This window comes from Dendrobates tinctorius, unplaced genomic scaffold (assembly GCF_039654945.1).
Source record: "Dendrobates tinctorius isolate UK_male_01 unplaced genomic scaffold, ASM3965494v1 ptg000250l, whole genome shotgun sequence".
NCBI classification, from domain to species: domain Eukaryota; kingdom Metazoa; phylum Chordata; class Amphibia; order Anura; family Dendrobatidae; genus Dendrobates; species Dendrobates tinctorius.
This window is the reverse complement of record NW_027361917.1, coordinates 26,694,129-26,710,735: the sequence shown is the minus strand read 5'-3', so window position 1 is coordinate 26,710,735 and position 16,607 is coordinate 26,694,129. Positions and strand designations below refer to the sequence as shown.

Here is a 16,607-nt window from a genome sequence, read left to right as displayed (position 1 = left end):
GCCTCAAATATGAGTCCGCCTTCTTGTCTAGCGGGTCTCTAAGAACCCCTGCATCTTCCAGGGGCAGGGCCGACCTTTTGGAGGACCTGGACACTGCTGCATCTATTTTGGGGATTTTGTCCCATATCTCCGCATCCTTATGATCAAAGGGATATCGTCTCTTAGAAGTGGATGGAAGGGCCCCCGATTTTCCGGGCTTTTTCCACTCTTTCTCAATAAGTGCCTGGATTTTCTCGTTTACTGGAAAGGTTCGTTTTTTTCCTCTCCTGAAGCCCCCCAAACATAACGTCCTCTAGGGTTTTAGCCGCCTTTTCTCCCTGTAGGCCCATTGTAGCTCTAATGGCCTTTAGGAGGGTGTCTGTGTCTTCTACAGGGAAACATGGTTTACCCCCCATGTCGCTGTCTGAGGAGGATGATTTTTTCGCCTGAGATGACATTGACGCGGAATCCGAGGGGGAACTAGGGGGATCCTTCCTGGTTTTTTTTCCCTTTTTTCAATAGGGACTTAATTGAGCCTTCCATTTCTGACCTTAGGGCAGATATCAGATTGGCTGCGAAACTAGGCGCTTCCTCCGCCATAGTCCGCTGATTGCACGCAGCACAGAGATCTTTTTGCCAATCTCTTGCTAGGGGAGATTTACATATAGCACAATCTCTATTGTTCTTCTTGCTTCCCGCTTTTCTGGGCCTTTCCTACAGGGTGAAGCATACAGCAGAAGCCCTATTAACATAATGCTAACATTCACGAAGATCACTCACCACCCGAAATCAAGGGTACCGGACTCGAAGGCTGCGTCGGGGCACGTCCTCCGCTCAGGTGAGCGTGTCTCTCCCCTCCCCCATGCGACCGCCGGCCGACCGCTTCCTGGCCGGCGTCGCATCCGGCGCCATTATACCGTCGCCCTTCTCTGACGTCAGCCGGCGCACCCAGCATGCAACGCGCCTCTGACGTCAGCGGCCGGAAGAAGCCAGCGTCTCTCCCCTGCTATGGGGATCGAGATGCGGGGGGGCTTCTCGCAGACCCCGGGGATCCCACCGACGCCCGCACGAACTCGGAACCCCAGAGGGCCCGAGGACTGTGCATCCAGCACCTGACGGCCGACGCTGCAGGTGAGACACCTGTTCTTCCTGCGCCGGGACGGGGCTGGGTCCATCTTCTTTTCTTCGCCCATGACAGGTACCGCTGACAGTGGGGTTCCTTCCAGGACAGGAACCCAAACTGAAGCGGGGGAGGGTGCCGCCCCTTATGTCTCAGTAGGTTCTTGTCCTGGCGGGGCGGATCCCTCTCTCAGGTGGTGCTGTCATGGGTGAAGGGAAAAACTACTGTATGGGCACACGTCGGGGTTCGGAAGGGAAGTAGTGACGTTTTGGAATGCAGACTTTGATGGAATGGTCTGCGGGTGTCATGTTGCCTTTGGAGAGCCCCTAATGTACCTAAACAGTGGAAACCCCCCACAAATGACCCCATTTTGGAAACTAGACCCCCTAAGGAACTTATCTAGATGTGTGGTGAGCACTTGGAACCCCCAAGGGCTTCACAGAAGTTTATAATGCCCGGGCATGAAAATAAAAAAAATCATTTTTTTCCACAAAAATGATATTTTTGCCCCCAATTTTTTATTTTCCTAACGGTAACAGGAGAAATTGGACCCCAAAAGTTGTTTTGCAATTTGTCCTGAGTAGGCTGATACCCTACATGTGGGGGTAAAACACTGTTTGGGCGCATGGCAGAGCTTGGAAGGGAAGGAGCACCATTTGACGTTTTCAACTCAGAATTGGCTGGAATTGAGATCAGACGCCATGTTGCATTTGGAGAGCACCTGATGTGCCCAAACAGTGGAAACCCCCAATTCTAACTCCAACCCTAACCCCAACACACCCCTAACCCTAATCTCACCCCTAACCCTAACCCTAGCCCTAACGGGAAAATGGAAATAAATACATTTTCTTTAAATTTTATTATTTTTCCCTTACTAAGGGGGTGATAACGGGGGGTTTGATTTACTATTTATGGCGGTATTTATTTTTGGAGGCTGTCGCATGCTAAAAGACGCTTTTTATTGTAAAAATAGTTTTTGCATCACCACATATTGAGAGCTATAATTTTTCCGTATTTTGACTCACTGAGTCATATGAGGTCTTATTTTTTGCGGGACGAGTTGACGTTTTTATTGGTACCATTTTCGGGCACGTGACATTTTTTGATCGCTTTTTATTCCGATTTTTGGGATGCAGAATGAACAAAAACCAGCGTTTCATGAATATCTTTTGGGGGGGGTGCGTTTACACCGTTCCGCGAGCGGTAAAATTGATAAAGCGGTTTTATTCTTCGGGTCAGTACGGTTACAGCGATACCTCATTTAGGTCGTTTTTTATGTTTTGTCGGTTTTATGAAATGAAAACTATTTTATATAAAAAATAATTATTTTTGTATCGCTTTATTCTGCAAGCTATAACTTTTTTATTTTTTCGCTGACGATGCTGTATGGCGGCTCGTTTTTTGCGGGACAAGATGACGTTTTCAGCGGTACCATGGCTATTTATGTGCGTCTTTCTGATCGCGCGTTATTGCACTTTTTGTTTGGCGGTATGATAAATCATTTTTTGCTTCGTTTTTTATTTTTAATTTTTAAGGGGTTCGCTAAAGGGGTTAACTAATGGGATAGTTTTATAGGGCAGGTCGTTACGGACGCGGCGATACCTAATATGTGAACTTTTATTGTTTTTTTTTTATTTAAAAAAAATGGATTTATTGGGGGAATATATATATTTTTTTTTCTAATTTATTTGGCGATTTTTTAAAAATTATTTTAACACTTTTTTTTTTTTTTTTTAACTTTATTACATAGTCCCAGGTGGGACATCACTGTCCTGTGACAGATCGCTGATCTGTCACATCACAGATCACTGATCTGTCACATCACAGATCACTGTGACAGATCAGCAATCTGTCACAGGCAGTTCTGCAGACTTCCTCATGCCTGCGCTTTGCAGGCACTGAGGAAGTCAGCTCCCTACAGGCCCCCGTCGCCATCTTGGATTCGGGGGCCTGTAGGGAAAGAGACCCCAGCAGCAGCGCTGCACATTGCGCTGCCGTGGGGGGCTCAGGGAAGCACGGAGGGAGCCCCTTCCCTGCCGATGCTTCCCTTTAACCCCCGGTACACCGCGATCATGTTTGATCGCGGTGTGCAAGGGGTTAACGTGGCGGGGGCGGTCCGTGACCGCCCCTGACACATCGTGGCCGGGTGTCAGCTGATTATCACAGCTGAGACCCGGCCGCGATCAGCGGCGCTCACCACGTGGGCGCCGCTGATCGCGGTAGACGTACTATCTCGTCCATGGATATAGGGGCCCGGGTCCCATGGACGGGATAGTACGTCTGATGTCAGGAAGGGGTTAAAGAGCGTGTCTGAACCGTGATGGATCGAAAGGAAGGAGTGAAAAGGAGATAATAGCAACTAGCCTGCTTGTAATACTGGCCACAGTATAGGATGGTTCAGAGAAACTGGTGGAGGTTATGATATTGTCATGATCTGCTGAGTTTGTGTGATCAGGTAGTTCAGAAGTTAATCTGGACAGCCTCACTCTGAGATTCTGGGAGGCTTTTAATAGCCTCATTGTGGGCTCACTCCTTGTCGCTTATACTCAGACCCTTGGCCGAGTGTGTGACCCTGGTGTGCTTTGTGACTGTGATACTTTATGCTTGCTTGGTTTTGATCCGATTCTGTCCCTGTTACGAGTTCTGCTTGTTCCTTTTGTACTGCTCTGCTATTCCCGTGTATGACTCTTTTGCCTTGGACCTGACTACTCTGACTGCCTCCCTTGTACTGCGTAGCTATCTCTATGTATGATTCATTGCTTACGTTTTGACTATTCTCTGCTTGTCCCCCTGGTACCGCGCTGCCCTCCCCGTGTATGACCCCCACTTGTCTGACCTGAGTTTCCCTAGCCTTTACTCCAGGATTCCTGTAATAGAACCCTACAGTCTTCTCCTGCAGCAGGACGCTAAGCCACGCCCCCTGTGGTCACATGATCGTAGGTCCTTGTACTGCTAAACTACTTTCAGTGTCGCAGGTCCTGTTGTCTGAACTTTCCCTGCAGTATCGGACCCCGGGTCCTCCCATAGTCTGGGTGAATTACCCTGTTCAGCCGCGGCAGTCCGCCGGCGCTGACAGGATCCTGATAGATATACTGGGTGAGTGAGAGTGCTGCCCCGGCCGGTGGCACGCTCCAAACCACACCACTGAAAGGACCTAAGCGGTGATTACCGCTTCTGGTTACGGTAGTGACGTCAATCCCGCACCTATGGTCGGGTTTATAGTGGTAGCAAATTATTAATCCTACGCGTTTCGGGAGCTACGGCTTCCTTCATCAGGGTTAATGATAGCCCTCCTCTGATAAGCTGTATAAATACTGTGACCCCATAAAGAGAGCTGTGACATGATTCACACTAATTAAACATCCTCAATTAGGAGATTGATGAGCACAGCAATGAAGACAAGTGATCAGTATTTAGATTCCTCCACTATCCATAAAGTGAACTATATAGATTATGTATGGTGCAAGAAGATATTTAGTAGGATAAAATGAAGATATTTAATGGGATAAAACAAAAAAGGGACACACAATGTTCATCTTCACTGGCTGTCCAATAAAGAGTGTGTAATAAAGCAGGTTTGCAAAGAAGTATGTGTTACATATACATCCTCACATTGTACTCACAGTATTCGTTGGGTGATTAATTCCTCTAATAAAATTCAAATTGATAATGGAATAATGAATATAGACAAAATGAAAATGAAATAATGTTATGTTCAATTAAATCTATAGCTAAAACCGACTGTATGTGTGTATGTGTATCAATCCATGCCAACTTCACATAGCCACACGCACTCCACATGCAAAGTACCGTATAACAAATATCTAATATATATATTTCATAGGCACATCTTGACCACAACAGGTACACTGCCTGTGTTGCCCATAGCAACCAATCACTAAGCATCTTTCATTTCACCAGAGCTGTTTAAAAGATGAAAGCTGAGTTGTGATTGGTTGCTATGAGCAACAGTTTTCCCGCTCCACAACACCTCAGCAGACACTGACCGGGTGGGAGAAATCTAGCATCCCCGGGAACATAAGCTTCCAGCCAATGTCTGCCCCCCCAGAAAGGAGCAGAAAGTACATGACAGAAATGAATCACCCCCTCCTCTATTACTAACCAGGCTCTATTGTTACCGGTGTAGAAAATCGCATCAGTGGCCGCACAAAGTGCCACACTGCCAGGTTACATAACAGTACATCTCTATGAACTTCCTGCTCAGCGCCACCCTGCTCGGGACTATGGGATGGAGGATGTGTGAATGGGCAAGAGACTATGGGATGGAGGATATGTATGATGGGTATAGGGGCATGGGAATATTGGATGGAGGATATGTATGATAGGTATATGGGCACGGGACTATGGAATAGAGGATGTGTGATGGGTATATGGGCATGGGACTATGGGATGGAGGATATGTATGATGGGTTTATGGTCACAGAACTATGGGATGGGGGATATGTATGATGGGTATATGGGCTTGAGACTATGGGATGGAGGATATGTATGATGGGTATATAGGCACGGGATTATGGGATGGAGGATATGTGTGATGGGTATATAGGCACTGGAATATGGGATAGAGGATGTGTAATTGGTATATGGGCACTGGACTATGGGATGGAGGATATGTATGATGGGGATATGGGCATGGGACTATGAGATGTATTTATTTATTTTACTCACTTATATAGCGCCATAAATTCCACAGCGCTTTACATACATTATTGTATGATGGGTATAAGGGCACAGAACTATAGGCTGGAGGATTTGTATGATGGGTATATGGGCACTAGACTATGGAATAGAGGATGTGTGATGGTTATATGGGCACTGGACTATAGGATGGAGGATGTGTGATGGGTATATGAGCACTGGACTATGGGATGGAGGATATGTATGATGGATATATGGGTACAGGACTATGGGATGGAGGATATGTATGATGGGTATATGGCACTGGACTATGGGATGGCGGATAACCATTATACATTAATTTGTTATAATTAACCACAGTTAGTTATTATGCCAGGGCAATGCTGGGCTCTTCAGCTAGTAAATATATATACAGTATCTACGTGTAACGAAAAAGCCAGTCAGCACTGCCAAAACTACTGCCGATATAAAGCTGTCGTATCCATACTGCTAATAGAGGCTGAACCCCGTGATCTCGGGTGCTGGTACAGAAAACACAATGTATGAATCCACATGGAAGGAAAGAAGACCATAGCACTCACCGACCCAGGTGAAAAAGTCCGCTTTATTTAGCAATCCACATTAAAACTTCATGGCCGGGAGGCTGGAGGGAGGAGTGAGCAAAGTCTGACGACGGCCGTTTCGTGCCTACTAGAACTTCAACGGGTCAGTCACTGACTTTGCTCACTCCACCCTCCCGGCCATGAAGTTTTAATGTGGATTGCTAAATAAAGCGGACTTTTTCACCTGGATCGGTGAGTGCTATGGTCTTTTTCACTTCCATGTGGAAAAAAAAAAAAAAAAAAAAAGAAAAAATATATATATATACACAGTGGGGAAAAAAAGTATTTAGTCAGTCAGCAATAGTGCAAGTTCCACCACTTAAAAAGATGAGAGGCGTCTGTAATTTACATCATAGGTAGACCTCAACTATGGGAGACAAACTGAGAAAAAAAAATCCAGAAAATCACATTGTCTGTTTTTTTTTCATTTTATTTGCATATTATGGTGGAAAATAAGTATTTGGTCAGAAACAAAATTTCATCTCAATACTTTGTGATATATCCTTTGTTGGCAATGACAGAGGTCAAACGTTTTCTGTAAGTCTTCACAAGGTTGCCACACACTGTTGTTGGTATGTTGGCCCATTCCTCCATGCAGATCTCCTCTAGAGCAGTGATGTTTTTGGCTTTTCGCTTGGCAACACGAACTTTCAACTCCCTCCAAAGGTTTTCTATAGGGTTGAGATCTGGAGACTGGCTAGGCCACTCCAGGACCTTGAAATGCTTCTTACGAAGCCACTCCTTCGTTGCCCTGGCGGTGTGCTTTGGATCATTGTCATGTTGAAAGACCCAGCCACGTTTCATCTTCAATGCCCTTGCTGATGGAAGGTGGTTTGCACTCAAAATCTCACGATACATGGCCCCATTCATTCTTTCATGTACCCGGATCAGTCGTCCTGGCCCCTTTGCAGAGAAACAGCCCCAAAGCATGATGTTTCCACCACCATGCTTTACAGTAGGTATGGTGTTTGATGGATGCAACTCAGTATTCTTTTTCCTCCAAACACGACAAGTTGTGTTTCTACAAAACAGTTCCAGTTTGGTTTCATCAGACCATAGGACATTCTCCCAAAACTCCTCTGGATCATCCAAATGCTCTCTAGCAAACTTCAGACAGGCCCGGACATGTACAGGCTTAAGCAGTGGGACACGTCTGGCACTGCAGGATCTGAGTCCATGGTGGCGTAGTGTGTTACTTATGGTAGGCCTTGTTACATTGGTCCCAGCTCTCTGCAGTTCATTCACTAGGTCCCCCCGCGTGGTTCTGGGATTTTTGCTCACCGTTCTTGTGATCATTCTGACCCCACGGGGTGGGATTTTGCGTGGAGCACCAGATCGAGGGAGATTATCAGTGGTCTTGTATGTCTTCCATTTTCTAATTATTGATCCCACAGTTGATTTCTTCACTCCAAGCTGGTTGGCTATTGCAGATTCAGTCTTCCCAGCCTGGTGCAGGGCTACAATTTTGTTTCTAGTGTCCTTTGACAGCTCTTTGGTCTTCACCATAGTGGAGTTTGGAGTCAGACTGTTTGAGGGTGTGCACAGGTGTCTTTTTATACTGATAACAAGTTTAAACAGGTGCCATTACTACAGGTAATGAGTGGAGGAAAGAGGAGACTCTTAAAGAAGAAGTTACAGGTCTGTGAGAGCCAGAAATCTTGATTGCTTGTTTCTGACCAAATACTTATTTTCCACCATAATATGCAAATAAAATGAAAAAAAAAAAACAGACAATGTGATTTTCTGGATTTTTTTTTCTCAGTTTGTCTCCCATAGTTGAGGTCTACCTATGATGTAAATTACAGACGCCTCTCATCTTTTTAAGTGGTGGAACTTGCACTATTGCTGACTGACTAAATACTTTTTTTCCCCACTGTATATATATAAGCATGGTATGTATCTAATAAATGTATTATCAATCCAATTGTATTCAAAATGCATTGATAAGTATATACTAGTATCCTGATGGCCCTTCAAGTTAGGAGAGGCTAGATATTTATATACTAGCATATTTGGAACATGGCGAGAATTCAAAAGGAGAAACGGTATTTCTTAAAGTTTGATTAAATAAACGTATCTTCCTTCTCCTTCATATGTTTACTATATTGGTAGACTTAATGATGTCTAATAATAATGCTGAGTATATCGATTTGAGATTGTCACCTAGAGGAGTAGGAGGGGACCTTTCAGTGGTGTCGTTTGGAGCGTGCCACCGACCGGGGCAGGGCTCTAACTCACCCTATATATCATAACCTCCACCGGTTCCTCTGAACTGTCCTATACTGTGGCCAGTATTACAAGCAGGCTAGTTGCTATTATCTTCTTTTCACTCCTTTCTTTCGATCCATCATGGTTCAGACACGCTCCTTACCTAACTTTATTCACTATCCACTTACTACAAGTGGACTCACTAAGATCTGCAGGTCTCCCCGTCCCCGGCGTTCCTTGTACGTACGCTCACTCATTAACATCACACGCACAGGGTCGAGCGCTGGTGCACGCGCCACCGCACGGCCTAGCCGTTGGATCTGAGCCAGCAGCTGAGCGAGACCATCACCTCCTTATCCATCTTGCCCTGCAGCTGCCATTACTCGGCATCCTCGAACAACCGGAATACCCAGCTTTCCCTGCCGCCTGTTCAACGAGGGACCTATTTTCAGCAGTAAAGGCAATTACATCAGTGTAATACACGGTGAATACACCCAACTACTCTGGAATATTGCTGACACTTATGGTAGCCTCTGTAATTGGAATTTGCTAATTTCATTCTATAGCCTTGCTTGTTTTTCTTTTTATGTTTCCCTGTTTTCATATAATGAACCAGGTTATGTGCCATATATGTAAAGAAATTATATAATACTGGACTCCTGACACTTCAGTATGAATTCGGTAGGAGGTACATTTCATTAATTACCCTGTGTCTCCGGTGATAATAACAGCTACCTCTCACATTGTGGTTCAAAGAGCAACATTAGTTTGTATGTCTGCTTCTGAACCAACCTTTTATGTGAGGACAGATTTTACATTAGATTAAACATATACTCTTTGTTTATTTAAGCGCTGTTTGGAATTTTTTAGCATCTATACCTCCTTTATTATTGGCAGCAGGTGGTTGCTGTTATCCAAAGAGGCAGCTTGAAACTACAATATTTTTGTGTCAAGCGCCAGTGGATTATTTCTTATTAATAATTTACACATTTAACCTACATATGAAAATGATGCTTATTATCACCTGTTTGGTGTAACTGGTTAGTCACACCGTTAACTATAATCCAACAAAATCCCTGACTTTGTGCAAGTGTACCTAGAAAAATTGAAGGTAAAAAATAGTCACGCCAAATGTTTATTTGATTTAGATTTCCCTTTTGCCATCTAAATTAATAAAAATAAATTACAATTTTTATTTTTTAAATCAGTCTTACTTTTCAGCATTTTTCCACACTTGTCTAAAACATTTGCACAGTACTATATGTGTGTATTTTTTTGTTTTCTTTGACTGGTTTTGCATTAACCACTTTTTTAGTAACCAAATGTTTTTCTTTTTCACTAATATTATTTCAGTTTAAAAATGTTTAACCTTTATTTTTTTTACGTTCCAATTTTTTATTATTGTCCATCATTGTAAAACTGGCAAAATCTATTAGGACTAGACATCAATCTGGCATGGAAACCATCTACACTCCATGATCACGTTTCAGGGTGCTGTTGTGGTGGCAGGGGGAGAACCCCACTTGGCTACTGCACCGTTCATGGTCAAAGCCATTGGTTCTGAGCATTTAATCTACTGTATATATCTTGAACATCATGATTATTTATGCTTTTCTTTGAAAAACAAACAATAACACTTACTTTTGCTTTCTCATGGTCAGAGTAAAATATCCACAAAAGTTCAAATAATATTAAGCCTAATGGAAATATGTCGACTTCATTTTCATACTTGTTAGACTTCTGTTAAATAATTAAAAAAGTATAAATGAGGATTAACAAAGGCTCTATATGTAGAAACATATTATTTATCTTACTCACATAATTAGGAAAATCTACGGTATATGTTTTATGATCTATTTTTTCTGTGACACTTTTAGCCCCTAGAAAATGTATATACAGTACTAATATACTTCTTCCTTTATTGTGCCAACTCCCCCTTATGCTAAGGCAACCAACCAGATACCAGTGATATTCTGAGAATCTTATCGTTAATAGTTTTTTTTTACTTTTTAGCTAATTGCCAATTGACATGTTACTATGTCAGTGCAATATGTTACAATGCAATATGCATCGAATGTTTTACCATATACCTGATGTTAGTGTTTAAAGGGACATCACACCTAGACATGAATGAGAAATAAACATGAGAGAAAAAATCTTCCCGAAAATGTCTCAGTCTGCAGGTTTTTTGGCATGTTCCTAATACAGTCATGAAGACTGAGAGGACTAAGTGGAGAGGTTTACACTAGCAGTGCACTGTGTCTGTGCACTTAGCCTACAGTATACAACAGCAGCTTTTCGTGACATATAATGTAACTGTCATAGGACCTCATTCACCAGAAAGAGACCAAAAGGGAGTTCTTCCTACCTCCTTCGAGCTGGTATGTGACTGCATAACATTTAACGGTTTTGAAAAGCACAGCAAACTGTGCTTTCCTATGCAGAGGACCAATGCAAGGTACCATGTATCATGTGCTATGCATTACTTTACAATAGGTCCTTGTGGTGGACGGACGCCTCATCATCCATCCTGATATAGGCTACCTTCAGGTGTGTGCCGCATAAGTGTATGCGCCTGACAATGGCCACAAATATAATGTGTTCCCAGTCGTAATGATTGCTGTATTCTGGCAGATTAGTTAGGACACAATGAGAAAAAATATAGCGGTCACTGTTACACTGACTGAATGCCTTTTAGACCAGGCCCCGGGCATGGTTTAACAGGCCACCATAGCAGGCAGACCAGGAGGTGGGCATGTGTCTTCCTGCTGCAATGGCTTGTGCCTTCTACATTGGCAAAACCTCTGAGCTCAGTGATTGGCTTCAGTGCAGTTGATGAGATGTCACCTCTGCAGCCTATCTTTAAAGATGGGAGTTGTGGGGTGAAAGGCATCACTAGACCAAGAAAGAGGGGGAGTAAAAACTCAGTATGTTAGTTCATACATCTCTGAGCCAATGGGCTTATAATATTTGAACCAGGACAATCCTTTATTTTATCAACATTGGTTCCCAAACACAAACGGGAATATCACAGTATTTATAAGACTTCTTGACTTGCACATTTGTCTTAAAAATGGCTTTTCAAGGAGTCAGAAAACAAAGCCTATTTAGCATATCACTGGCAATGCTACATCTCCAGCTTGGTCTTTTTTTTTCCTACTGCCATATAGAAGCCTGAATGTATTTACCTGTTCTGGAGCCATATAAGTTGGAGTACCAGTTCTGCGAGTTCGCTCAAGTGCTTTCGTCTCTTCTTCACCAGTCATTCGAGTCACCAGGCCGAAATCTCCTATTTTCACTATCATGTCTTTAGTGAATAATATATTTGCAGGCTGCAAGATAAGCATGATCATTAGTTTATGTTTGTGAAGGGATCCAAGTGTGTCATTAGTCTGTACCACTGTTTACCCTTGTAAGAAAATGACAAGCTTCTTTTAAACAAAGAGTGAAAGTATATTTTTTTCACCATTGCCATCTTTTGCACCAGTTATGTTATATAACAATAACAGCAACTTGCTTGAAATTATTTTGCTGTGCTGTGCCAATGATTTCAAATATTCTCTTTGGAAAAAAAATTATTTGAAGTGTTGCTAACCACGACTGGCAACATCAGTAATAGCTCTCCTGATCTGTCTGATTAGCAGATAAAGGGAAAAATGGTTTCATCGGCCACTGGGTACTTTAAGTGTTTCTGTTATTACCAGTTACTGTATATCTATACTGCCCTAGTGTGAACTCTGTTATTCTAATCAAGCTTTGGTCCAAATTTAGCTCCTGTTCAACCTTTATATACCCTATAGCAGACCTGGATAAACTGTGGTCCAGGGGCTACATCTGGCCCTTTGGCTGTTCGATTCCAGCCCGTGTCCAGGACCGAGACAATCGGAGGGCTGAAACAGTGACCCATTGGCCCTCACCCGCCGTCTTTTTGCCACCACCCACTGTCACCACTATCTGCATTCCCAGGATGCAGACAGCGGTGAATACATTGCTAGAGGACAGAGACGTCAGTTCCTTCTTCTACCAATCTGAGCAAGCAGACGTGATGATGTCACTTCATCACGTCTGCTGTGCAGAGACTTGGTGCACCGGAGATAAGAGCAGAGCGCTGGGGGAACGGGCGCAAGGTAAGTATCTGCTGTTGTTTTTTCATATGTGTTTGGGATATTTGCATATATATAGGGGGCTATGTGTGAGCTCATACTGTATATAGGGGCTATGTGGGTATAAAGGAGGCTATATTGGGACTCATACTGTACTTAGGAGGTTATGTGGGGGCTAATACTGTACATAGGGGCTATGTGGAGCTCATACTGTATATAGGAGACTATGTGGGGGCTCATAGTGTATATAGGAGGCTATATTGGGACTAATACTGTATATAGGAGGTTATGTGGGGGCTCATACTGTGTATAGGAGACTGATGTCTCATACTGTATATTGGAGGCTATATTGGGACTCATACTGTATTTAGTAGGTTATGTGGGGGCTCATACTGTATATAGGAGGCTATGTCAATTTGGCAACTCTGGTTGGTGCACTCTTTTTAGAAGGAACCAGTCATGTTTTTCTAATCATGGAAAACTCCCTGTAAAGAGTTTGTCTCATCTTAATGTTCAGGAGTAGACCTGTCACAGTTCCACCCCTCAGGGTGTCTGGGATACAGTTACTGACAGCTCGTCCGTCCAATCTGGTACAGGGGCGTGCTGAAGCTGTCAGTACTTTGACAGCAAGACCATCCAGTCTGGTTCAGGGGCGTGCTGAGTTGTTAGTGTATTTATTGACAACTCGACCAGCCAACCTGTGACTGGGAGGTGTCGGCTGTCTCAGGTGTTCACTATCTAGCTGAATGGCCATGCTTACTTAGCTGAGCAGCTACTCCCAGACCACTGCCAGATGTACATTCAGCTTGTGAGGTTTGTGCTTTGTGCTCCCTGTGCCTTGAGTTCTATATCCTTGATCTGTTGCCCGACCTTGGACTTCATTCTGACCATCCTCCTGTTTAACCCCTCCAGCTCTGATCCATTATCCTCCCGATACTCTGACCTCGGAACATTATCTAACTACTTTTTTGTCTCTACCTTCTGTTTATGATGTGCCTTCCTGGCTTCTGACCTTGGACTCCTTGACCACTCTGACTCACGGCTTAGCCATGAGAAGTGGCTAGCGTCACAAGACCACTCCCCTGCCTCCAAACTTCCTGCTTGCCAGGGGAGGTGTGGCCCTGAATGATTGACAGTTCATGTCATTGCATGATTGTTCTACATATCTGAATTATGAACTGTCCAATGCAGCAAGGCCTCTGCAGCATATGAGGAACTCAGGGACACTAAAGTTGGCAGGACCTTCCCTAGGAGATCGGCCACTTCTGACTGACTGCAGTGGTGGTCAGTAACCTAGATAACAAGTAGTCAACAATAAATTTAAAAATACTTCCGTTCTTGAGAATAGAGAGGATTTTTAATAAAAAGTTGCAAAGTTGCTTATATTTACAATCACTTTGGAATTTTACCAATTAAAGAACTTGAGAATAATCTGTTAATGTATATTTTGTAATTTACTAAAAGTAGGTTATAGAAAGAGTATGACTGCAGAAGCAGACTACATAAGTTTGTTTGTTGCCCACGATGAAAACATTGTATATGTTGTAATATAAAATATTTTAAGGTAAAAGAAACTTTTTACAGCCTTAGCAAAATAGATATGAAAATGCCCATTTTAATTTTCCAATCATCAATAATATTTGTTGTATATACCATATTCACCTTCAAGTCTCTGTGGATAAGTTTTTGGAGATGAATGTATCTTACGCCTTCGATGATCTGATGGAAGATAGCTAAGCTCTCTGTTTTGTTAACTACTTTTAGTTCGTTCCTGTTCTTGATCCAGCTTTTTAAGCTCCCTTTTTCACACAGTTCCATTTGAATATAAAGGCAAAGCCATTCTTTTCTACTACAGTCACTGTAACACACCAAAGACAAAAGATTTGTGCAGATAAATGTAGGACTTTTGTTTTCGATATACTTCACTTGTTCTAAATGCTGCAGTTGAAAGGAAATGAATGTTATTAATACTTAGAAATTTGCTGGACTAGTATAACTGCTATGTTTCTCCTAAGGTAAGTGGATAATTGCATGCAATTTTTTTTTCTCTACTTAACGGGATATGACCATCTCATACAATTATGGCATATCTATACAGGTATGAAATGGTAATACCCTATAGGTGGAAAAGAGAATATGCCATAAATGTATAGTACATGCACAAGCATCTAACTCAAGAATGGGGCCTTGACACTTGCCACTGTTAGTGGAGAGTTGGTTGGCATTTCCATTCATTTTTATGTGAATTTCAACCATTTTTCCACTTGCAGCTGCATGTGTCAGGGCCTAATATTCTAGATAAATCTGTGTCCTATTGGTGGAAGCTGCATGTACTATATATTTATAGCTTATGTGCAGGTGAAAATATAGCTCATGGGCATTGATCAGAGACAGGAAAATATCACCAACTACCTGGGAGATGGCTGAATTGAAATAGTTTGTAGCTCTTTGGCCTTAATACAAAATCGGCTAACAGCATCCCTTCCTCTCCCCATGCCAACTATTAGGCATGAGAAACAGAATCGGTTTCCTCTGTCATAGATTGGTTCACATGGCTGCTCATAGAGGTAGACACAGGAAGGCTGTATCTTTAAATATTCCACTGGTTTATTTAGGTACAGCATAAACCAGGGCAGGATTAGCAACATAAACATGGCCTTTATGGCCTAACGGAAACTAAACAAACAAATGGCACAGTATTTGATGCTACAGGGATCTTCCCGCTCAGGAGACAAACACAGAAAAAAAAGTGTCCAACTATCCATTATCTTCACACACAGCTCTAGAGTTCACAACTTCAGACACACCCAACAACTAATGAGCGCAAAGGCTGTGTATTTATGCCCTGGACTTCACCCTTGGGTGGAGATATGTTAAACAGCCTCCCACCTGCTCTACAGATGTTCAGTCAACCTATAACAAAACATGGCCAATTAACCCCTCTCAGCACTTAATGTGCTGAAGATTTTTATAGGTTCATATCACTGAAACAACCGCAGTGATACATATCTCCCCTCCAGTACTTTGCCAGTGACTTTGTCACACCTCATATTGGTTTAAAGGGACATTTTGGGCTCTCTTCTAGAAAAGCCTAGCTACTACTCCAACCACTGTTCCCCATACAGTTATGATTCATCTAGGAAGGTAGTGTCACAGTCCAATGCTTGTATCTGTGTCAGATTCTGGATTTCCTAATTTAAACCTTTTTTTTCCTTTCAGGCCATTGGGAGCTTAATATGTTTTTTTGCCCCCTGCTGATGTGACCACTCCCTTTTCCTATATAAGGTCACATGGTGTATCAGCAGGGGTTGGTAATAGCAGTTCTTTAGTGGATTCCAACCACGGTGAAGTTAGCAGCTGGCTCTGAGGTGTCGAGCCACTGCTGAAACTGGTGCTGAACTCTGCCTGCCCGGTGTCTGCAACAGAGAAAGATGGTGAAGGTGGCAGCTGGCTCTGAGGTGTCGAGCCACTGCTGAAAGTTAATCTGGTGCTGAACTCTGCTGTCTAGTGACTGCAGCAAAGAAAGATGGTGAAGGTGGCAGCTGGCTCTGAGGTGTCGAGCCACTGCTGAAAGTTAATCCGGTAATGAACTCTGCTGCCTACTGACTGCAGCAGAGAAAGATAAGTGTTTTGGTGTTTCCCCCTTTTTCCTTGGTGTGTAATAGTGCAGCGGTGGGACCAGTGTCTGCACTATCCAGTTCCCTAGTAAGGGACAGGTGCAGGGATAGTGAGGGATTCAGGTATCCTGCTCGGCGACAGGTGAAGAGCCTGTATAGGGAACGTTAGGAGTGTTCAGGGACAATGCCTCAGGGGAGTGCAGGAGGTCTCCACGTCCTCGTTCCCTATTGCAGGGCCCACCGGTGTAACTGTTTCCCCGGTGTTCCCCTTTTGTCTTGTTGTTTTAGTTACCGACCTGCGGGTCGTGTCACACAGGAC

General features: G+C 43.3%; 1 protein-coding gene and 1 long non-coding RNA gene across 4 annotated transcripts in view; one reads left to right on the top strand and one right to left on the bottom strand.

Moving 5' to 3' along the window:
* The window catches only part of LOC141063506 (interferon-induced, double-stranded RNA-activated protein kinase-like), a 125,360-nt gene that overhangs the window by 12,737 nt on the left and 96,016 nt on the right, over positions 1-16,607 (bottom strand). For all 3 annotated transcript variants that reach the window (XR_012224890.1, XM_073557586.1, XM_073557587.1), the window contains 3 exons: positions 14,334-14,529; positions 11,757-11,900; positions 10,210-10,308 (listed from right to left, as the gene is read on the bottom strand). Coding sequence is in view for 2 of the 3 variants with exons in the window: in XM_073557586.1 (XP_073413687.1) it covers positions 10,210-10,308; positions 11,757-11,900; positions 14,334-14,529 (439 nt within the window). In the remaining variant the exon portion in view is untranslated. The remainder of the gene's footprint in view (positions 1-10,209; positions 10,309-11,756; positions 11,901-14,333; positions 14,530-16,607) is intronic.
* LOC141063510 (uncharacterized) overlaps positions 1-16,607 on the top strand; it is a 100,968-nt gene that overhangs the window by 62,395 nt on the left and 21,966 nt on the right. The window lies entirely within an intron of this gene.